This window comes from Cupressus sempervirens, chromosome 2 (genome assembly GCF_028749045.1).
Source record: "Cupressus sempervirens isolate cs-2001-9-10 chromosome 2, ASM2874904v1, whole genome shotgun sequence".
Lineage (NCBI taxonomy): Eukaryota > Viridiplantae > Streptophyta > Pinopsida > Cupressales > Cupressaceae > Cupressus > Cupressus sempervirens.
The window spans coordinates 149,885,663-149,909,618 of NC_143119.1; the positions used below are offsets into that span (position 1 = coordinate 149,885,663).

The 23,956-nt window shown below is 35.1% G+C and overlaps 1 protein-coding gene across 1 annotated transcript; it reads left to right on the forward strand.

Annotated features, from left to right (window-relative positions):
* The first annotated feature begins 5,974 nt into the window (after positions 1 to 5,974).
* LOC149571490 (beta-glucosidase 43-like) lies at positions 5,975 to 12,615 on the forward strand. Its single transcript, XM_089813006.1, has 12 exons — positions 5,975 to 6,174; positions 6,349 to 6,522; positions 8,565 to 8,623; positions 8,760 to 8,835; positions 9,046 to 9,117; positions 9,896 to 9,983; positions 10,128 to 10,380; positions 10,464 to 10,579; positions 11,180 to 11,397; positions 11,543 to 11,574; positions 11,905 to 12,007; positions 12,176 to 12,615. Exons 1-12 carry the CDS (start codon positions 6,060 to 6,062, stop codon positions 12,445 to 12,447), a joined length of 1,578 nt encoding a protein of 525 aa, XP_089669132.1. The 5' UTR covers positions 5,975 to 6,059; the 3' UTR covers positions 12,448 to 12,615.
* Positions 12,616 to 23,956: the final 11,341 nt, after the last annotated feature.

The window sequence follows — 23,956 nt, forward strand, 5'->3', positions numbered from 1 at the left end:
AAAAAAGCTCTAGAATCTTCCTCATTGTTCTGGTATTTCCCCAACGGTTGTCTCCACTGTAATTAGCCTATATATGTACCATGACTTGGCTCTTTCGAATTCCTATTGTCACTCGCATGAGAGATATAAAAATGATTTGGAAAAGGATTTTAGGAATGAACCCTAAGATTAATTATAAGGAACCCTAGGATTAACTGCAATAAACCTTAGGATTATAGTTAATCAAGCAAGAGAGAGCAACGATAGAAGGTGGAGAGAAAGGAGGAAGGAAAAAAGGGTACACAAGGAAGATCATGGGTAAGAGATACACATATTTGAGAGTAGTTGATGAATTTAAAAGAGTAGAGTATTGAATTAATTACATCAATTGCCCTCGTAATTATATGCAAGATAATTATTAAAGCCCCTATAAACAAGTAGAGTAGAGAAGAATTAAAGCTTATGTAATTTGCCTTAGTAAGCCATAAGGAAATGAATGCCCACTTTCTTGAGGAAACTTAGAAAATTATTTGGGAAATTGAGCTAGATGCTGAGGATAAGAAGGTGTAATGTGAGCCAAAGAAAAAAATTATTTTCTAAAGCTCCTTGGTTGCCTGGGTTTGCCACCCATGGATTTTAATTTTAAAGTAGGGTATTGCCAAAATAAGTAGGTGTGACTCAAAGTGGTGTAGCAACAATAAGAGATTACTCTCATAGCCTCACATATTGCATTTAATTTGTGATTGAAGACACCATAGGATTAATTTCTCAGCATTCTGCCCACATGCAATTAAGTTTGTGGACGAATCCATGCCTTCTATGATATGTAAGGTCACCATGTTGGGAAACTACAATCAAACCCTAACAGATTGTCAAATTTAGTTTAATATATATTAACTAAAAAAATTAGAGTTAGATTAGATGATCAGTTTCTTCAATGAGCAATTTTTGTTTCCATATATAGTTGATTCCACCATTCTTATAAAGAGACATAGAGACCTTGTGAAAAAAATGTAGATGAAAATGAGCATTGCAAGAAAGATAAATCCTTTCTCAAATGCCTTCTCAAATGTTTTCATACGTTTATTAATTAATAATTGACGATAGATACAAAATATATTAGGTTATTAGAATTCAATTCAATAATTTTTAGTAAAAAATATGCATTTTATTAAAAATTAATATTAATTTATATCTTATGAATATGAATCACGTATGATTAATTCTATATTTTACAAAAATGTTCTAAGGTATTAAACAATCTTGAAATGATGGAATTGATGGAATGTATGTGATTTAGCTTGTAGTTAAGATAATAGAATCTCAACCTTGCAATTGCATAAGATTACTACTATTATAAATCTTAATGTTAAGTTATTTTATAGCACAAATTGGTTTAAAATAATTCATAGAGCTATAGATGGACTAAATAAGTATGTTGGTAAATTTTTGTTGCAAGAGGTGTTGACGTAAATTTAAATTTTTTATTTGAAAGCTTTATAGTCAATTTTGAAGGCCTCAAAGGCTCATTTTGGACTTGACATTGGTTGTACTTAGCATGTTGTGCAAGGAGTTATTGATACACTTTGGGTAATATTACTAGGTTTCAAGGAGTAAAGTTAAAAAACATGAAAGGGTTGAACCATATGAAATAGTTGATCCCAATAGGTCCTCTTGTATCCCAAACATTATGACAAGACGCGGCTTATTATTGAGCTTATCTTATTGAGTTGTTATACGTTCACATAAATAATAAAAGGTTATTAGGTGTTAAAAGTGACTTTATATGCATAAACCTAATCTAATTTAGTAATTAAAATTTATTTTAATCAACACAAGATAAAATATACTAAAAGGACAAATAAATATTAATATCAAATATAAATAAATATATTATAAAATGTTAAAAATGGCTATAAAATAATTTGATTATTGATTTCAATATAATTGACATTAGAAAAAATGGAGAACAAAAGTTGGATATAATGAATAATTTCACATTTATTATTTAATTTCCTTCAATTTTCCATCATTAAAGTATTAAAATCAAATTATTTAACACACTCATTAATTATTTTGAAATATATTTTTAGCATTGCTAATGTTTATCATTGTGTCCCACTAAATTTTGCAACCCATTAAAAATTGTTATTTATAACATAATGCACTTCTTTATAAAATTATTTAGTTTTAGATAATTTATCTAACAATTTATTCTTCTTTCATTTAGAAATTTTTATATGTTTCACCAATAGCACAAGGGAGGACTCAAGCTCTTATTAAGTTGATAGGCTTTGTGTAGGAGCTTTGCTCCCATAAATTTTATTTTTGACAAAAATATTGAAAGACCTCATTGAATTTTTGACTTTTTGGTGATGCACTTAAACAAACATATTTTCAAAATTTTCTAAAATTGAAACATTATTCTTCTCATACTTTCATTTTAGCATTGTAATTTATTTCCTTTAAAAAACTTTATCAAGAAAGTAAGAAAAGCAACCAAAATAAGTTAAAATAAGCAAGTTGAGAAAATACAATATGCAAAAACATAAATTAAAGCACACTATTATATAACTAATAAGGCATCTTTCCCCATATAATAGAATAATGGATAATGTCATGTATATTTTAAGTTTAGTCAAATATTGATTTGAGTTAGAAATTCAAAGAGGTATGGCAAATTAGAGATCGTGATTTTTTTTTGTTAGAAAGTAAAGTCCACCAAGATAACTGGTTGGGGGGGGGGGGGGGGGGGGGTGGTGGTAATCAGTTATCAAATCACTATAAATTTGATTAACCTTATTAAACCTTAAGAATATGAACAATATAATCAACAACTATAAGAAGATACACATACACAATAACACCAAATATGTTAACTGGGGAAACCCTTGATTAGAGGGAAAAACTTGGTGGGGATGGTACCCACAAAATGATGTACTAATATAAATGTTCCTTGTAAGAAGATGGACTCTATTAGGAGCCAATGAAATACATTAAGTACATATCAATCCCTATTGGGTGACTTTGAATCCTCGTTAGAAGATTCCAACCCTGTTAGGAGCTATGCCAACCCTGTTGGGAGTTGTAGAAGACAGATGGGCCCACTCTCCAAACAATTTCATGGGAAAGACCACCAAACTTATTGTCCAACTAGCCTCTGTATTAGTCTTTTCAGAATAATAGAAATGAAACTGAACTCTGCAAATTGAACTCTTTCGTTGTCCTCTTATTGTGCCAATACCACACCAATTGCTTCTCAAATCTCAATACCAAATCTTTAACTTCACATCACACTGATTCCTTTGATCACTTACACACTATACAAACTTCTCATATCACTTGCACAATTCACACTTGCACACATTACCCACTTCACCACAAGGAAAATAACCTTCCTTTATACTAGATATCCTCAAAATAATTTATTGAGTTGACCTTGAGGCTTTCCCAATTAATTATATTAGGACCTCGTTAAGATATTACAATTCATTACATCTTTTCACAATTACAAAACACTTTCGGCTCATGATAATTACTTCTCACATGTGTGACCTCAAACCTCACACACTTGTTGACATCATCATTAGGTTGTCTACTATCATTGTCTAACTTCACTCATCACGATTCTATCCTTGTTCAGAGATACAATCCAAACACCAAAAAACCACTTCTCAGATACTTTGTCTGCACACCATTTTCTGTAAACCATGAAAAAATTTCACGTCTTCGACTTTCTACACACATACTTGCCCATTTCACTAGGACACAATGTAGAACATATCCTCAACTATACTTGACCTCGTTATCAATACACAGTCTATACAACCTCATTCTCTGTTTGCTACTCTACCAGTCTTTACAGAAACAATACTACATTGACATCAATGACAAACAAAGTCATGAATACAACATATCAATCATGCTAACAATCTCCCCAACTGTTCCAACAATGTTTAGGATACTCCACCAAAGGAATACCATCAACATTCATGCTAACATTTTTATGGTGGCTATTTTGTTTGTACTTAGCCTAATGTCAATAATAACTTCATCAACAACCATGTGTCTTACCAATGCATACACTATTATGTAGTTAGATGATGTTAATCTATTACTTTTTGTTTGTCTTCAAATTCCAAATTAAGTCTTTGGCATGTGTAGAATGTTATTGTAGGGAGTATTGGTGTTACTAGCATTGACCACTATGGGCCTCTATCTAATTGTAATGCATGTTCTAATAATTGTCCACATTATACATGTAAACCTTTTGCAAAGGGGGGTTTTATTTGTTGTGAATTTACTAAATATTAATGGCAATTTGCAAAGGTATTTAAATGACAATTTTTCGTGGGTACAACTTCTACCTTTGATAAATTGATGCACATTGTCTTTGACTCCACTTTTTGGATGGATATCAAGAAGTGCAACTATAATGCCACATATTATTTCACTCTTAGGACATTGTGATTTTTTTTTAATGTTCTAATTGCTTTGACCAAGAGTTAAATCAACTCAATGTTATGTGTATTAAAAAATCATTTCTTTCCATGAGATGATATTGTCTTGAGAGGGTTTGCTAAATATAAGTTAGGACATGGATTATTCTAGAAATGATTTAACCATATTGTATGCGACTCCACTTTCTACATGCATATCGGTAAAGCATTCCATGAGGTGACAACTTTTTTGGAGGAATTTTATCAAACCCTTCGTATGCACATGATTAGAGAGCTCAAGCCTTTGCATTTAATTTTTTGTTAAAAAATTTCAACACGTGTGCTCAAAACAATATGTGTATCAAGCATTTCATCAAACATTCCACAAAGTATATTCTATTCACTGCATTTTATAAGGAGCCATTTTGTTGAACGCTTCTCATGTATTGTACTTAATTTAATGAGACAACATCGCTTTCATGTATTTTCTCACCGGGAACTTTCCAATGTACTCATTTATTATATGCCATTCCAATACTATTTACTATTAAATTTAAATAGCATAGATGCACACAGATGACAATCTATATGTGAATGTTGATGGATAGATTCCTCAACAAACTAAGAAGTAGCTGACAATCATTCCAAAATCGAATTGGGTTAATTAGTTTTTCTCAAGTCCACACCAACAGACCCATACTCTTCTAAATTCACTTTCACACAAAAAGAAATAAGCACACTCATAATAATGCCAAATTGTTACACATTATAAGAAAAATAGAAATCCTCCTAATTACAACCTTAGAATTCGATTAACTACATTGGTTTCAACACATGGCTTACAATTTCCACATTTCCCATTCTTGTAAGAAATTCATAACGAAGGTAGCAAGATCACTCATATTGTGGAACACAAGTAGCTTAAAATAAACCAAAAGAGTACACAAGGAAAGCATTACCTAAAGGCAACAATTTGTATTGAATATTAACGACAATATTAATGCTAACAACAATCTGAATGCTAACGATAATCTTAATGTATTGAATGTGAATGTTAACATCAATGTATTGTATGAATTATGAATGTGGAGGTTGTAATGCTTGATATAATGATTGTTTATTTGGAGTACTTTTCCTACAACATGTTCTCTCTACATTGATATTTTATTTTATAGATTATTATTATTTTATGGTAATAGGTTTCTATATGCAAAACTATTAAAAAAGAAATAAAATAGACTAAGTCATTTTAATGGTTCATTATTTTTGTTTTCGTATAATGCAAAGTTTATAGAAACGTCTAAATTCCTTGTGCTTACATCACCACCTTGAATATTAAAACTCCTATCGACGTATTGTTACACATACAAAAACACACTAATACTAACTATAACTAATTTTAGTTTGTCCTTTCAATATATTGTTCAATTGTATTTTACTTTAGCTATAGCGATCGCACCTGCTTTTGGTACCACCAGTGATGGTACAATTGATAATGATATGACATCAATAACATATAAATGACACCCAGAATTTAAATTCTGAAAGGTGCCTTTATACCATATTCAATTTTGGGTGAATTTTGATTACCCGTACTTTAGCCAAAGAAGATTTACTCCCCATGTCATTGTACTCACATATATGCTGACAAATTTGTATCTTAAAAATGAAGTTCATAAAATGGTATACAGAACTCAAAGATTGTCCGGACAGCTAAATTTGGCGTTATCGACAAGCATTCAGCGTGTCGGCTGGGGTCAGGTCTCTCATTTAACTCCATTTTTTCTGTCATATTACTCTGTCGCTATTGTTTGGTTCCAAGTGAGGTTTAGGCGATCTAAAATGGGGGTGGAAAATATGATAGCTTTTCTACTGATGTGTGTGGGTATTTTTTTTATTATTATTGAAACAAGGCAAATTTACATTGCAGAGCCCTTGGCTTGGGAAAACCCAGGTCAAGGGATCGACACCGGGGGATTGAGCAGAACCAGCTTTTCCGAGGGTTTTGTTTTCGGAACTGCTTCCTCTGCTTACCAAGTTGAAGGGGCTGCCAACTCCGAGGGACGTGGGCCCAGCATTTGGGATCCTTTTGTACTTACACCAGGTATGTTATGCTCTGCCCTTGGCTCCATTCTGCATCATTCTGTTTTCCCCTTTTCTTGCTCATTGTTTCTTTCGTCTCGTTGGTTTTGAGTACTTTGAGGAAGTTCAGTTTGATTGCATTCTTGGACTTGAACCCATTTTGAATTCTCTGCAACCTTGTTCACCCTGTTGTGTGGGGTCCGATTTGTGCTGTACCCATTTTCAGTACTCCACAATCTCATAAACGCCAATGGGGGTTGAATTTGGTTGTTTACTGCAATGTACCATTTCAATCACAATTTTGAGATTGAGGTGGATTTGGTAGGATGGCAGAAACTCGGTAAATTAATTTAGGGAGATTAGAATTGAAATTATCTAACCAATCTAACTATTTTTTCTTCTTAGTTTTATAAATCATGCTTTCTTCCTCTTTTGGATACCACAGTACAGATGTATAAGTAGAAGTACAAGTTTAAAAGAGGGAAGGTTTTGAGCCTATGCTGTCATTAGTTTGGAAGATCCTTTTTAATGAAATTTTGTTTCTGGAAATTTTGTTTCTGGATTTTGTGTATGTATTTTTACCATCAATATTTTAGATCGCACTTTTTGATTCATCATCAAGATGAGATAATGTAAGAATAAAATAGCAAAATGTGATATCCAAGATCTTTTTCTTGTCATTTGAAAGATAGCTTTTCCTGTGGAGGATGAAGTTAATCTACATTGTCCATTGCTATGATTGGATAATATGGTTTATCCATGTATTAGTTGTGATTGTCAGGTGTGGGTGTTTTATAAGGGTTGTTGAGGGTTGAGTTCTCTTTGGCAGTTGCCACACTTCAAATAGATTTTGTTTCGTTAAGGAAAGTAGTATGATCTAGTATCACTGGCTGGCTATCTTAGATCTATTATTGAGATAATTTTATGTGCAAATAAAGATATACTTTTATTCTTTTATCTGATATATTATTAATTTGTTCATTATTTTAATAAATTCATATGCAAATAATGATATACTTTTACTTCTTTATTTTGTATGCATTTATTAATTTTGTCCATTAATTTAAATATTCTTTCTATCATGTAAGAGAACGAATAATAATCTTTTGTTTGGCTGCTGGCATGAGAAAATGTTACACCCTAATTTGTGAGATAGTGGATTTGTTAATTTGGAATTGAGACTTATTGAGTGGGAAAATGAAAATGAAAATTTGATTCAATTCCAATTCCAATACCAATTGACAATTCTAATTCCATATCTTGAGGTGGAATTAACAAATCCTCATTTCAGACCAAAATAAAAATTCGAAATTCATATTCGAATTCTAATTTGATGCATCCAAACTAAAGATTGTTTTTTAAAGAATTTGTTCCTACCAATTCCGATTCTTGACTGCTTGCATCAGCAAATGCTATATTTGTTTTATATCCAGAATATCCCAGATATTAGATTTGTTAATTTGAAATTGGATTTTATTGAGCGGAAAAAAAATGAAAATTCAGATGTGATTTAATTTCAATTCCAGTTCTAATTCCACCTCTTGAGATAAGAAATCCTCATTTCAAACCAAAATGAACACTAGAAACTCATATTCCGATTTCAGTTTTGATTAATTTTAAAGAATTTGTTCGCGATAAAATCTGGCAAAGCTTTCCCAAGCATAATCTCGTACAGACTTAGTTTTAATGATTATTTTGGTTCTGCATAATAATACAATCTTTCAAAGTTTTCCCAAACATCATCCTGCTCAGCTATAATCGTTTTTTTTATGCATACATGTATGAAATTGAAGTTTAAGGTTAAACATCATTTTACATGGTTGTATATCTTCTTAATAGAGATTTGATGTCTTGGGAGTGGCAAACTGACACATAGTTGCTTAGTGATATTCCAGTCCTTGCTGATGGGGTATACCTTGTCTCAAGATCCATTGTATCATCGTTTCTCTTTAATTTTTCTGAAAGGAAAACCTCCCTGGGCTTAGCATAGGCCTACAGAAGAAATAACTCTTTGGATACTGCTTTCTGCTTTTAATTAGGAGTGCATTTCTTGCCTTTATACAGGAACCATAGCCGACAATTCTACTGCAGATGTTGCAGTTGATGAGTACCGTCGATACAAGGTATACTTATGATGTTAATGTACTAACCACGATACTTACTCACAGGATTCTATCCTGCCAAATATTATGGATCCGTTGTGTCTGAAATGAGACTCAATTCTGAAGTTCATAAATTCCAAGTATAATTGGTATACAGGAAGATGTGGAACTGATGGTGAAGATGAATATGGATGCATATCGTTTCTCTATATCATGGTCGAGAATTTTTCCAAGTAAGCATATCAGAAAGTTTTCTACTCTTATAATTGGACCAAATGGCTAAAGTTTGGAGCTAAATGACTCAAAGCATAGAACAAGCATTGCATTCTTGTATATTTATGGCATAACCGTATTTAATTGAATCTTAGAAATATAATCATTGTGGGGTTCAAATGTTCTGACCTCTGCATTTGTTTTCCGATTTCTATCTTTTCATGATACAGATGGAACAGGTCCAGTGAACGACAAAGGTGTCCAGTATTATAATAATCTCATAGACTATCTTCTTGAAAGAGGTAACAAATGTAGTTGAGATTTGTAATTGTCATGAATTTATTTCCAAAACTCAGTTGTAACTTTTATTACTTCTTATGCTCTCTCTCTCTCACATGTATATAGACATGCACCATTGCACACGTGTGCGTACACATATTAGTACTTGCAAATTGCATACAATGCCTTGTTTGTTCTATCATATCAGCAGTCTGTGGTCCTCCATGGTTCTTGTGATTATGAGCACTTTGTATTTTTAATTTGACTGATACAGGGACACACCGCCATCAACAAGAAACTATCTGAGAACACCATATGATGTTTTCTGTGGTTGGAGCTTTCCAATGTTTCTCCTGGTTTTGCAGTGCATGTTATTGTCTTGATGAATAGGAAATGCTTAAAATATCTAGTTTTTATGGTCCACAATGGTTCGAGTTGGTATGGGCTATTTTGATATATGATTTTTACCAAGAAAAAATGCCATGAACTTTTTCTTGTATGTATGTCCTGTGTGGCCTACAAAGGTTTTTTTTGTTATAATGACCTGTTTGCTTGGATCACTGAATTTGTTTTTATAGTGTTATTTCTACAATAGTACATCCTTGTAGTTCTGGCTTGTTTTGTAATATTGTCTTGTACTAACAAAAGTTTTTTTTATGTTTATTCTTTGCGGTTGCCCTAGTCTGCAATCCAAAACATTTCATGGCTTTTGTTGGTTGTTCTCCTAGTTAGATCGTCAAATGCTGTCACATTGCAATTGGTAGTATGACATTTTTTTCTGTATTTTTTCACCTTAATCAGGTATTGTGCCTTATGCAAATCTTTATCATTACGATTTGCCGCTTGGGCTTGAACAGGCCTTTGAGGGTTGGTTAAGCTCTAAAATTGTGTAAGTTTACTTGCAGCTTATGTGTTTTATGAGATCCGTCACTGATTCTGCATGATAGATCATTCAACTTTCCTAGTTAATTTTTTTAATCTCAAATTCGAAATTTTCTAGCTAAGGTGATATCTTCGTTACTTTTCTGTATAGGGAAGAATATGCAAACTTTGCAGAATTCTGCTTCAGAACATTTGGTGATAGGGTGAAAAATTGGATGACGTTCAATGAACCACGCATTGTTGCTGCTCTTGGTTATGATAATGGCATATTTGCTCCTGCAAGATGCTCAGCTCCATTTGGAAATTGCTCTGCCGGAAATTCTGCAACAGAACCATACATCGTTGCACACAATTTGCTGCTCTCGCATGCTGCTGCTGTAAAGATTTATAGAGAAAAGTATCAGGTGAGCCTCAGCGACTGTGCGACATTGGCTAACAATGTTATTCATGAGACGCTTATTAAAACTGAACTCGTCTTTGATCATAGGCAAAGCAGAAGGGAAAAATCGGTATTCTTCTGGACTTTGTGTGGTTTGAGCCCCTTACAAATTCCACGGAAGACATGGCAGCTGCTCAGAGATCAAGAGATTTCCAACTTGGCTGGTATGTGTAAATTTTCCTTCCTGTAATCGTGTTGTCACTTGTATAAGTAATAAGTTTATTCTTATTGACTTGTTATAGGGATGCATAAATTGGTTTCTGGATTTGATTGTATATTTTTGTTTATTATGAATGTTTCGGATTACATTCTGTGATCCATCATCACGATGAGAGTCAAAGATATGAGAAGAAGGAAAAATGATGGATCACATATGATTAGAAAACATACACAATCGAATCCAGAAACCAATTTATGCAAAAATAAAATAAAATCTAATCATGCTTATTGTTATATGCATTAGGGATAGATTTTAATACATTGATTCCTCTATAAGTATGGGAATTATCAATTTGCCACAGCCTAAAGACTTCAACCATGATTCTGAGTTGGCTTGGGTTTGCTTTGGCTTCAAGAACCCAACACTATAGGCTTTATAGTCGTCAAATGCAAACAAATTATAAGGATCAAAACAATGAAGGACTGCATATGGCCGTAGAATGTTTGAAGCTTGGAATTTTCAGTCTTCTTGAGTAACTGATGGTTTTTGCTTTCATCTAATATTTCCATTACTAGTAAAAAAAACGAACTTTTGTGCTTGTCAGGTTTCTGCATCCTATTATATATGGGAAATACCCAGATTCTATGGTGGAAATTGTTGGAACAAGGTTGCCTAAATTTTCGGAAGAGCAATCCAAAATTGTGAAAGGCTCAATTGACATCTTAGGCGTTAATCAGTACACAACTTATTACATGTATGATCCAAAACAGCCCAAGCAAAATGTAACAGATTATCAAATGGACTGGAATACAGGATTTGCATGTAAGGTTCCTTCTCACTTTGAGGTTTTCCTACAATGTATTTCGTACACTACATTTTCAGAGAGTTAATTTCACATCATATTGTATGAAAACCTTCATCTCTTGCTTTTAAGATCTAACTAATTTGTGAAACTAAAACATGGCAGATGCACGCAATGGTGTGCCAATTGGCCCAAGGGTAAAATTCATTCCTTTTTCATCCCAAATTGCATTTTACTGCTTTTCTGAAACTACTTTTCTATTTTATAAATGTTACAAGGGTTTGTAAGGCTCGAGCTCAGCTGTTGTGTTATAAATACTCTCTGCTTGAGGTAGTCATTACCACATCAACCTTTTCAATACGTGTTGGATAACTGCTTAGTATATCAGCAACAATAATAAATGTTATAACTCAAATTGTTATTTCTCAGTCTTGTTTGAGATCTATATTGCTTTTCAATTTGTGGGTTAGCATAATTTCCTCCGCATGACTGGTTCTTGACATAAATAATTATGAATGAGTTTGCAGGCAAATTCAAACTGGCTATACATTGTGCCATGGGGTTTGTATAAAGCCGTAATATACATAAAAGAGCACTATGGAAACCCAACAATGATTCTATCTGAAAACGGTAAGCATGTAGGCATCTTGTATAGCATCAATTACCATGACTACCTAATAACTAGAGACTTTTGTTGGAAAAGCTGAGTTTCATACATAGCACATACCAAATAATTTCAATTACTGGTCTCATGTCAGGTTTATTTCAATTGTTTCAAGTGATATTTTTTGTGGGCAGGAATGGATGATCCTGGAAACATGACTCTGCCTGCTGGGCTTCGTGATACGACCAGGATCAACTACTACAAAAGCTACATTAAAAATTTAGTGGATGCAATAAATGACGGTGCAAATGTTGTGGGATACTTTGCATGGTCCTTGCTGGATAATTTTGAGTGGAGATCAGGATACACATCAAGGTTCGGATTGGTTTATGTAGATTTCAAAAATTTGAAAAGATATCCAAAGATGTCTGCCTACTGGTTCTCCAAAGTCCTGCAACGCCACTAGTCGCTCTACTCCATCAGTTATCTTAAAGGTGAGTAATAAATGAAAGCAAAGCATACTTGTTTGTAATCTGTAGGCCATAAGGCGTATCGCATCTTTTGTGGGGAAAGCTATGCCAAGAAGAGCTGATCATGTAAGGTTAATTAAAAGTGATTGCAGATGATTCTAAGATGTCCGTCTCTGATTTTTTTCAGCACTGAATAGAAAATGAAGAAAATTGTGTATTAAATATAAATAGTATAAATTTCAACGAGCGGAGCATGCTTTAATTAACACTATTAGATTTGCTTCAACTTTAAATGCTGTTTAGATTGCTCTAGCCAATAATAAACGCTTGATGTAACATTGAACACAGAAACTACATAAAGAACATATCAAGAGATTTGCTGGCATGACCAAAAGTGACTGAACATAGAGAATTTTATGTAAAGGGTACTAGAATCTAGGACAATTTTGTCTTAGTAGCAAAGGCGAGAACCCTGGATTGTTTGGTGTACTATTTATCAGCTCATAGTTGGTTGACTGGAGCTGTGCGAACCGTGAAGGTTTTGTGTTGAATGTAGAGGTGCAAAACTCTATTCTATAAGCTAAAAATAATTGATGGTGGAGCAACAAATAATTTAGTTGATTAGTAAAGGGGCATTAAAAGTAAATCCACATACATGTATTATGAGATCAGAAGTAACGAGTCTTTAATTAAATGGTACCTCCATCATACCGTGCATACTTCTATTGTAATGCACACATTTTCACTATATCGCACACACTTCTATTGTACTTGTGCTGCATGTTACATGTTCGTATGACAAGACCTCCACAATGCACAAGATGACACTGTACGACCCATACCAACTTCCTTGACACTTGGTACCCTTGGGCACTCAACCTTTGACAATTGACAGCCTTCAACACTAGGTATTCTTCGACACTCAACCTTTGGCACCCTTCCGCCCTTAGTACCCGTCAACACCCTTTGACACTAGACAACTTTCAACACCCAATGTCCTTCAACACTTAACCTTTGACAACCTTTGACACTTGGTACCCTTGAGTACCCAACAACCTTTGACACTCTATACCTTTTAACAGTCAACCTTTTGCACCCTTTGGTACTTGGTGACACCCTTTGACACCCTTCAACCCTTGGTACCCATCGACATTCTGATGTAGGAGCATCTTGCAAGAGAATTTATTTTCAAAAAAAAAAAAAAAATTGTGGAGGAGAGAGAAAGTGAGGAAAATTAGAGGAGAAATAATTTAAAAAAAAAAATGAAAAAAAGGAGAAAAGGAGGAATTTTTATTTTCGAGGTGCATAGGTGGCATAAATAGAAAAATAAGAAAAATAGTTGTCATTACATTAATCGAGGTGTGTAGGTGGCATCTTAGAAGCTTGTGGAAAGTTTCTTAAATCTTGCATTTAATATTTGTTGTGAACCATAAAGGAAATGTAATTTTCTAATTGGGCCACATGGTGGTGCTTAGTTGTAATTTTAGGAGGTTGTGGATATTGTAGAAGGCTGTGGATATTGTGTAGGTGGAATTCTAGAAGGTTGTGGATGAGTTATGCATTGGGTGGTAAGTGTCTATTTAAGCAAGGCATATGAGAATTTCTAGTCAAGCTCGAGAAGGAGAAGCTTGAGAAGGGGAGGCTTGAGAAGTAGAAGTTGTGGAAGGTGAAGCTTGGAAAGGTGAAAGCTTTAGAAGGAAAAACTTCAAGGTGTGAAAGTTGGAAGGTGTGAAGGCTTCAAGGTGTGAAAGAGGAGGAAGTGAAGAGTGAGTTTTCGCGAGTCTGTGGACAGAGCGTCGAATGTGAGGCAGTTTACAGCAGGATTGTGATAGAGTTGTGAGTGTGTAGACAGAGCATCGAATGTGAAGCAATTTACACTTGGATCTTGGATAAAGTTGGAGAAGAGCTAGTGACTGCAGTTTAGAAACAAGGAGGTTGCTTGGTGGCTTGCGAGCACAAGTTGAGATCTCAGAGGTTTCTACTAGAGTGTGGATCTGGACTAGCTTGGGCTTGGATTGGATCTTGAGGGATCTTGTAGAAATGTTATTGTAATTAATATTGGATTTTCAAGTATAATAAAATTGTTTGAAACATTTTGTCATCTCTTGTCTTCATAATGTGACATTTTTGGTTATGAGTTGGTAGGGTGGTGCGTACCTTCATCAAGTGGTATCAGAGCATACCTTTGATCAAGTGGTATCAGAGCAGGAGTTCCTGAGTGTACAAGTAGATTGCCAAAGTTGAGGATCTTGGGAGGACATGCGGATTGATCAATGGATGCAGAGATGGAAGACTGAACTTGTTGAGGCATGATCGTAGAGAGCTTGTGGATTGTAGATCCGTTGTCTTAGACTTGTGATGTGGTTCTTGATTGTTCATGCGAGGTGGCAAGTTGTGATTTGACTTGCAAACAATTCGAGGTTGTCACAAGGAGCGTGGGAAGGATTTGTTGCAGAGGGTTTACGAAGATCTTGGGAGATGGCTCCGAGAGGATTGGACCCTAAGATGATTGCGAAAATCCATGATATAGTGGAGAGGAATTTTTCTAAGATGTTTGCTCGGTTGGATGCTAGATTGGCTGATCAAGCTAAGAAGGTCAAGGTGGAAGAGGTTGGTTTTGCTGATTAGTTTGTGGAGCCTGATGCATAACTTGTAGAGCAAATAGAGGTTGTTGTTGAGGATATTCCTAACATTGTTGATGTTGGGATGGAGATTGGTTTTCATGATCAGTTGGTTGAGTGTGACATGGAGATTGTGGAGCACTCGGTTGTGGATGATCTAGTTGTTGTTGGAGGTGAGTTATGTATTGCAGAGCATTTTGTTGTGAGCAATGAGATTGTTGGTTTGGCATGTATTGATTGAGATCTACATGTTGGTGCTGATATGGAGTTTGTTGTTGCTGATGCGGAGTTTGTTTTTGCGGGTATGAATTCACTAGTTGCTGATGTGGATGAGGGTTTTTTGATGAAGCATTATGTTCAATTTGTTCTTGGGAATGATCATGTTGATTGGATGGTTGAGATGCTAGTGTGGAAGATTTGCATGGTGGTTTTGTTGTCCCTGTTGAGGTGGAGACCTTTGGTGAAGATGAAGATGGTTGTAGATATTTCTTTTTGGCATCAAAGTGTGGGACACACTTTTCTATCTACCGAGGGAGTTTGATGCAGGAGCATTTTGCAAGATACAATTTATTTAAATTAAAAATAAAAAAATAAAAAATTGTGGAGGAGAGAGAAAGTGACGAAAATTAGAGGAGAAATAATTTAAAAAAAAAAATGGAAAAAAGAAGAAAAGGAGGAATTTCTATTTTCGAGGTGCATAGGTGGCATAAATAGAAAAATAAGAAAAATAGTTGTCATTACATTAATCGAGGTGTGTAGGTGGCATTTTAGAAGCTTGTGGAAAGTTTCTTAAATCTTGCATTTAATATTTGTTGTGAACCATAAAGGAAATGTAATTTTCTAATTGGGTCACATGGTGGTGCTTAGTTGTAATTCTAGAAGGTTGTGGATATTGTAGAAGGTTGTGGATATTGTGTAGGTGGAATTCTAGAAGGTTGTGGATAAGTTGTGCATTGGGTGGTAAGTGCCTATTTAAGCAAGGCATATGAGCATTTCTAGTCAAGCTCGAGAGGGAGAAGCTTGAGAAGGGGAAGCTTGAGAAGTAGAAGTTGTGGAAGGTGAAGTTTGGAAAGGTGAAAGCTTTAGAAGGAAAAACTTCAAGGTGTGAAAGCTGGAAGGTGTGAAGGCTTCAAGGTGTGAAAGAAAAGGAGGAAGTGAAGAGTGAGTTTTCTTGAGTTTGTGGACAGAGCGTCGAATGTGAGGTAGTTTACAGCAGGATTGTGATGGAGTTGTGAGTGTGTAGACAGAGTGCTGAATGTGAGGTAGTTTACACTTGGATCTTGGATAAAGTTGGAGAAGAGCTAGTGATTGCGGTTTAGAAACAAGGAGGTTGCTTGGTGGCTTGCGAGCACAAGTTGAGATCTCAGAGGTTTCTACTAGAGTGTGGATCTGGACTAGCTTGGGCTTGGATTGGATTTTGAGGGATCTTGTAGAAATGTTATTGTAATTAATATTGGATTTTCAAGTATAATAAAATTGTTTTAAACATTTTGTCATCTCGTCTTCATATTGTGGCATTTTTGGTTATGAGTTGGTAGGGTGGTGCGTACCTTCATCAAGTGGTATCAGAGTGTACCTTTCATCACATTCACTCTTTGGCACCCTTTGACAATTTGATTATTATACATGATCTATTTAGAAATATGTATAACTATTATTATAAGTCAAGGTAGCACAATAGATCACAGACATAGTACATGTAAACCACAAAAATGAAGTGCAATTATTGGAAATTTATATATATTTAGATGAACAAATTTGTCCTTGAAAGAAAGACTTCATAAAGTTGAAGCACAAAGTAAATATTCAAGGTGATATTCCCATTGGAAGGCTAGGGTGGTTGCTAATCACCCAAATTACGAATATAGACTAGGGAGGGTCTTTCACCTCCCAAACTGCACACAAGATTTAATTCAAATTCGAATTGCAAATACAAAAAAATAAAATAAAACTTCATGATGATTATACCTTCAATGCTAATCAATGCCTTCTAAAGGCCTCCAAGAAGTTTTTAAAACATTACAATGTGGGCTAACATAACTTTTATTTATTATTTTATTATTTTGGGCCATTTTTTAATTTTATAACTAAATTAATTAATTAGTAGTCTTTAAATATATTTTATATTTTGGGACCACGTAATTGATTAATTATTTTGGCCAATTCTATCTCCATTAATTTGGGGACATTACAGTCCTCACCGCCTATAGATTGCTTTCCCTTAGAGTAGTTTGTCATCAAACCATTTCCCAGCTGCAAATTTCCAAGATCCCAAACCCAATGCGGGTGTTGATAGTCATATTTGTTGAAAGCTTGATGCCACACCATCGCTTCAAGCAACACTTGTATATCCCCAACAAGCTTCCACTACTTCACTTTGATATAACATGGCCTTGCTTGGTGTTGAGGAACAACTAATCAAAATCCAACTTGCTTTCTCCATATATATGCCACTCATAAGGAGAGATGACAATCATGCACACCTTGTGCCTATTTGAAGGAAAAACTTCATACTCAACTAACTTTGCAGCTTGCTTGTTCAAATGGTAATTTTTAGTGTCCCCATCTCCATGAAATTGATCAGCAAATTTGGCTTCACAAACTTAGTGTAAGCATCTTCTCGTTGTGGCTATCTTGAAGATTTTTGCAATGTCCACTTAAAGGGACAATTGTCAATTCTTGATTGTCCATATCCTCTTGTTACTAAAGTGGATTTGTTATCATGTCTTTATCTTCTTTAGGATTTAAGGTTTTGTGTAGCCCATTGTCAATCTCCCACTTCATATCATTGTTGTAAATTATATTACCCTTGGAGGATGTAATGAAGGGCCACACCACCCTACCAACTCATAACAAAAAATGCAACAATATGGAGACAAAGAGAGACAAAATGCTTCCCAAGCAATTTTATTATACTTGAAAATTCTTACAACATCCACAAGATGATATCATAGATATGACTTCTTCAAAAAGAAGTTTACAAATTCTTCAACATAAGAGAACTTCCAAATAAGAATTTCCACAAGAAGAGTCTTCATGCCAAGAGCTTCACCAAGAAGAACTTCCCAACTTAGAGCCATCACCTCCAAAGCTTCCACCCAAGAACTTCTACTTGAAGAGTTACACCTTAAGAGCTTTCACACCTTGAAGCTTGACCTTCCAAAGCCTGATTAGAAATGCTCATATGCCTTGCTCAAATAGGCACTTACCACCCAATGCATGATTTATCCACAACCTTCTAGAATTCCACCTACACAATATCCACAACCTTCTAGAATTCCATCTACACACCTCGATAAATGGGATGACAACCATTTTTATTTTATTTTTCTATTTACACCACCTATGCACCTCGAAAATAGAAATTTCTCTTTTCCTCTTTTTTCTATTTTTCTATTTTTTATTATTTTCTTTCTATTTTCATCACTTTCTCTCTCCTCCACAAAATTTTCTTTTTCTTTTAAAAAAAATAAATTTAAATTTTTATTTTTATAAATTTTACTTTCAACATGCCCCTTTTATTTTAGATACAAGATGCTTCTGCATCAGGATGGATACTTCATTCGTTGGTCTATGTAGTCCTTAAGAGATATGATCATCTTCCATCCACCATCAACCCAATCCTGCTTAAATTGCTTCAATGACTTAAGCCAAAGCAAGCATTTTCATTTCTTGTTGCTCAGTCTTGGGGAGGAAGGTTGGCATCATCAACTTGTTGTTCAAGCATTGTGAATCTCTCATTGCCCTTGATTTTGTCAAGTGATTGAGCATCTCCTTCGTTGGTACCCTCTTGCGAGGGTCTTACTACGTTGTTGACTTTTACTAATAATCCAAGGTAACACATTAGATTGTAATTCAGAGCATATGAAATCACATAAATGGTTGCTATCAGTTAGATTCTTATATTCTCATATTATACCTAGATGCACAAATTTGTCATCACAAGAAGACTTAACTCTGTTTTATAAAGTAAAATATTTGAGGCAATATTTCCCATAATAGACTAGGATGGCTGCTAACCACCAAAATTGCAAATACAGACTAGGGAGGGTCTTCCACCTCCAAAATTGCACGCAAGAATTAATTCCAATTGGAATGACAAATACATAAGAAATATAAAACTCTATGATGATTACCTATGGTGCCAATAACACAATGGGTCTACATTGCTTTATTTCTTATTGTTTTATTTTGGTCACATTTTAATTTATAACCAAATTAATTAATTAAAGAAGTTCATTATAATATTATTTGAATTTTGGGACCATCTAATTAATTATTAATTTGATTTATTCCCTCTCCATTAATTTGGGAACATTACAAGGTGGTGGATTGGAAGACATGGATATGTAACTAGATTGAGTAGGTAGAGACCAACATATTGAGATTTTGTAGATCCATAAAAGAAGGGTTGATGTTGCTTTGCCTAACATTGACCTACACTTTTCTTACAAACTTTTTGGAGAAGGTAGTGAGCACCAATATGATCCTAGAAACATAATTTACACATCCATTTGACACTCCTAGGTTAAGGTTGCCCCAAATGTCAATGACCTCATGATATCAACCCAAATTTTAGAAAGGTCCATTTATATCACTTCTTTCTAGGTTTGTGTTGACGTTGATGAAATATCAACCCCACAACTCCCAAGAATCATTTGCATGAAAATGCCTGTCATAGATAGAGAGAAGTCAAAGCTATGGAGGCTAGAATTCCCAGATCGGCAGAGGAGACATTCTTGATGAGCAAAAAGATAAATTGCTATTAATAAAAAAATGAATTAATGTATTAATTACAAAGAGAGATCAATCCTTATAAAAGGAGATCAAAACCCTAAAATGAATCTGTTATAGTAAAGGATAATTACCTTTATCTACACTTAAGATTTCACTATTCAAATCACTATTCAATCGCTATTGAAGCTTGACTTTTGTCTTGTCATGTGGATGGCATTAAAAAATGAATCATGTGGGTGACATTTAATAAAAGTTTCCTTTTATTAAATATCACATTATCCCTTTAGGGTTAGGTCAACTTTAGGGTTTTCTAAAGTGGTTTGGTTGATTTCCTTTATAAGGAAATCACTCCTCTTCTTTTTGTAACTTGCATTTCAACATCTTAAGATGCTTTATCTCTCACTCTGAGAAGTCTGCTCTCTTGTTTAAGTTGGTTGATTAATGTGAATACTTTCTTTCACTTGCAAAGTTCCTTTCTCTTCTTTTGCTTCTCTCTTCCTCATGATAGGTTATTTGCTTTCAAGTGTTTCCAGTGGCTTCTATGAAGTTGGGTTTTGCATATATCTTGTACACCAACTCTTACATGGTATCAAAGCTTTTCCTATAGCTTCCTGTTCATGTTTGAAGTGCATTTTTGAAGCTTTCAATTTGAAGGGTTTCATATACCCTTTTTTTGGGTTATGAAGGGGGTCTTTTTTTGGTGCACTTGAGTTCAAATAGACCTCACTATTGGATTTAGACAACCCAAAATCCCTGATTTTCATATAAAGTTTGTCCATTTTGGGCAAAATTGCCATTGGAAGCCTTTTTTCTTTCTCGTTTTTGTGTTTTTTTTTTGTGTGGGGGGGGGGTCGAAGTTTTAGAGCACTTTGAGGCCAAACGTACCTTAGCGTTGGATTCATAGAGCCCAAAAACCTCCATTTCCATATAAAATATGTCTTGTTTGGACACCATTGGCTTTGGAGGCCCAACACGCCTTACGAGGCAAGATTTTTTTTTTTTTTTAAAGTATTTTTTTGGGCGGACAACCCACGCGTTGCCACGTGACATCCTATGAGTGGCCCACGGGCACGACTAGTCGGCTGTCGCGGCCCCACCATTGCCTGATAGAGGTTGACGACCCATTGCCTGCTGCCACTATCGACTGATTGCTTGCCTTCGCCCCCCGCCCTCTGCCATCGATCGACCACTCGCTGCCGCTGCCGATCGCTTCGCTGCTTGCGGCCATCAGAGCACCACCGCTCCACGTGGCCCAACCAGCAGGCACCACATGGCACCTTGCCACCTTGCCCAAATGACACACAACCCTCTCTACACTTGCCACATGGTGCTCTTGCCTCTTTTGCTAACACGCCACTTGCTTACGTGGCACTTCAACGTCAATTTGCCACATGGCACAAACACATTAGCACTGATGTAGTAGTTTTTTTTAGCCTTACGGTTTGTTAGGCCATCAAATTTAATGAGGTAGTGACGTACGCATTGCATCACCCTCTTGCATGCCCTTGAGGCCCCTTTTGAGTAGCGTTTGATTTTTTGGCCATAACTTGAGCATACAAAATTTGTTTTCAAAAAAATGAATTATTGCCGAAAAGCTGGTTTCAAGCTCGTTCGGATGGTGTAGGAATTTCGAAATTTTGATGCAGTTTAGTTGCCTATTTTTGTAGTCAAAGATCGAACTGTTTTTCACTCTAGAGGGCATATTTTTAGCATTCAAACTCCATTTTTTAAAAACTTTATATTTTTAGAAAGCTCATTGAGTTGTCTTTCTAGTAATGTTAGTTTTTCTTCTAGATTCTGCTCCAAGCCCTTTCTATTCTATTTTTTTGCTCTGTTTCACTATGGTGGATATTTTGGTTGTTTCAGGTCCTAGGATCGTTTTCGTGGCATGTGATGTCTTCTTTTGGGCTATACTATCTGTTGTAATATCTCTCTACCCCTTCTAATCATTGTTGATATCATTTGTAAGCATGTTTATGCAAACAAACTGAGATAACATGCCACTCTATTGTACTCTTGGGATCTCTCTTCTTCTGCCTTATTGTACATGCACTGATGATAAAAGTCCCATTGGGGGGGGGGGGGGGGGGGGGGCGAGAGGGTAGTTGTTTTCCTTTTAGTACCATCTACTTATGTCAAGTGAGTGTTCCTTCCACAACATTATCCTCATGTTTTGTGTCTAGAGCATGCACCTCTCGACACTTTTATGTATGTTCTGTGCATCTTGATTGGTCTTGGTTTCTTGATCCACGGTCCTATTGGCCCACTTTTTCGGTTGTTTGTCACCTCACCCTTGTCTACATTAGGGGGATTTCACTATTGGTTTCTTATGTCTCCTTTGTTCGTTTGAGTGAACTATGTATTTAGTATATGTTCCTATGTACCAGGCGGACGTAGTGGCTGGGTACCTATGCATTTTGGTGAGATGGATCACTTACCATATGGACACTCTCTTTTTCCTCCCTATTTTGGATGTAGCCTTGCATGTTCGATTGACCAACTCTTCAGGCTTTGGTGTTTTATGCCATCTATATCTTCGAGTTCATTTGTTTTCCTTTGTTGATTCAAGTAGTGTCTTTAGAGAGCACTCATGTAGATCACAGTCTTCTCTACCTAGTCAGGTTTTATTGCCATGGAGGTTCTTCACATCAATAGTTTCTTTGACAGTGCTTGTGGCTTTTTCATGCTTTAGTGATCTCTCATTGTTCCTATTTTCTAGAGCAATTCTCTAGTTTGGAGGCTTCTTTAGTCCTTCACTAGTTTCTTTGGAGCTATCTCTTTTTGGAGTAGAGTTTTTCCCATGCAGTTTTCTTTATTTCTCCACTTTATAGAGATTTGGTTGTGACTGGGTACCTAATCAAACCTTGTTGTCAGGACCAGTTTGCATTGTAGTTGCCTTGCTTTATTTGCATTGTTTGTAGCTGCATTGTTGCTCATCTTAAGGCGGGTGTTAGAGTAAAGGTTAATTACCTTTATCTACACTTAAGATTTCACTATTCAAATTACTATTCAAATCACTATTCAGTCACCATTGAAGCTTGACTTTTGTCTCTTCATGTGGATGACATTCAAAAGTGAATCATGTGGGTGATATTTAATAAAAGTTTCATTTTATTAAATATCACATTATCCCTTTAGGGTTAGGTCAACTTTAGGGTTTCCTAAAGTGGTTTGGTTGATTTGCTTTATTAGGAAATCACTCCTCTTCTTTTTGTAACTTGCATTCCAACATCTTGAGATGCTTTATTTCTCACTCTGAGAGGTCTGTTCTTTTTTTTCAATTGGTTGATTAATGTGATTACTTTCTTTCACTTGCAAAGTTCCCTTCTTTTCTTTTGGTTTTCTCTTCCTTGTGACATGTTATTTGCTTTCAGGTGTTTCTAGTGGCTCCCATGAAGTTGGGTTTTGCATATATCTTGTAAACCAATTCCTATGATATCTAATCTAGGTTGCATGAGAATAATTAATTATTATATGCCTAAAGCTTAGCTTAAATAAAATAGAGTTAATTAGAAAATATCTAATTACTCTAACACTCCTCTTTAAGATAAATGTAGGGAGAAGCTAAAAACGTAGAGATTACCACTGAAAGTAGATTAGGGTCCTAGCAACAAGGCTTGATGAGGTACTCAAGCACAACCAAATATCTATAAAGAGGAGAAATAGAGAAAACCACATGGGAAAAACTCTACTCTAAAAAGAGATGGATAGAATGCTGAAAGAACTAGCGAAGGGCTAAAGAAGCCTCCAAACAAGAGAATGTCCCAAATGACAGGAACAAAAGAATGATCATGTAGAACACCATTGAAGCATGTAGAAGCTATTAGAAAGTAAAGTCCACCAAGATAAACGAGTTGGGGAAGGTGCGGGGGGGGGGGGGCGGCGGGGGTGGTGGTGGAGTTGAATCTGTTATCCTATAAAAACAATTGTTGTCAACCTTATTAAATGTGAAACATGTAACTAATAAGTGTGATACACATAGCAAGATCACCATACACAATAACACAAGATTTGTTAAGATTTGTGTGAGTGAAATATTGTAAACCTGTTGTAAATCTGATTGAAAAGATCATTGTTGAAGAACAAAGAAGATTGTTTACAAAGAGGGAGGTTGTTGATAAACAATGTTTTCAATCATTGTTTTGTT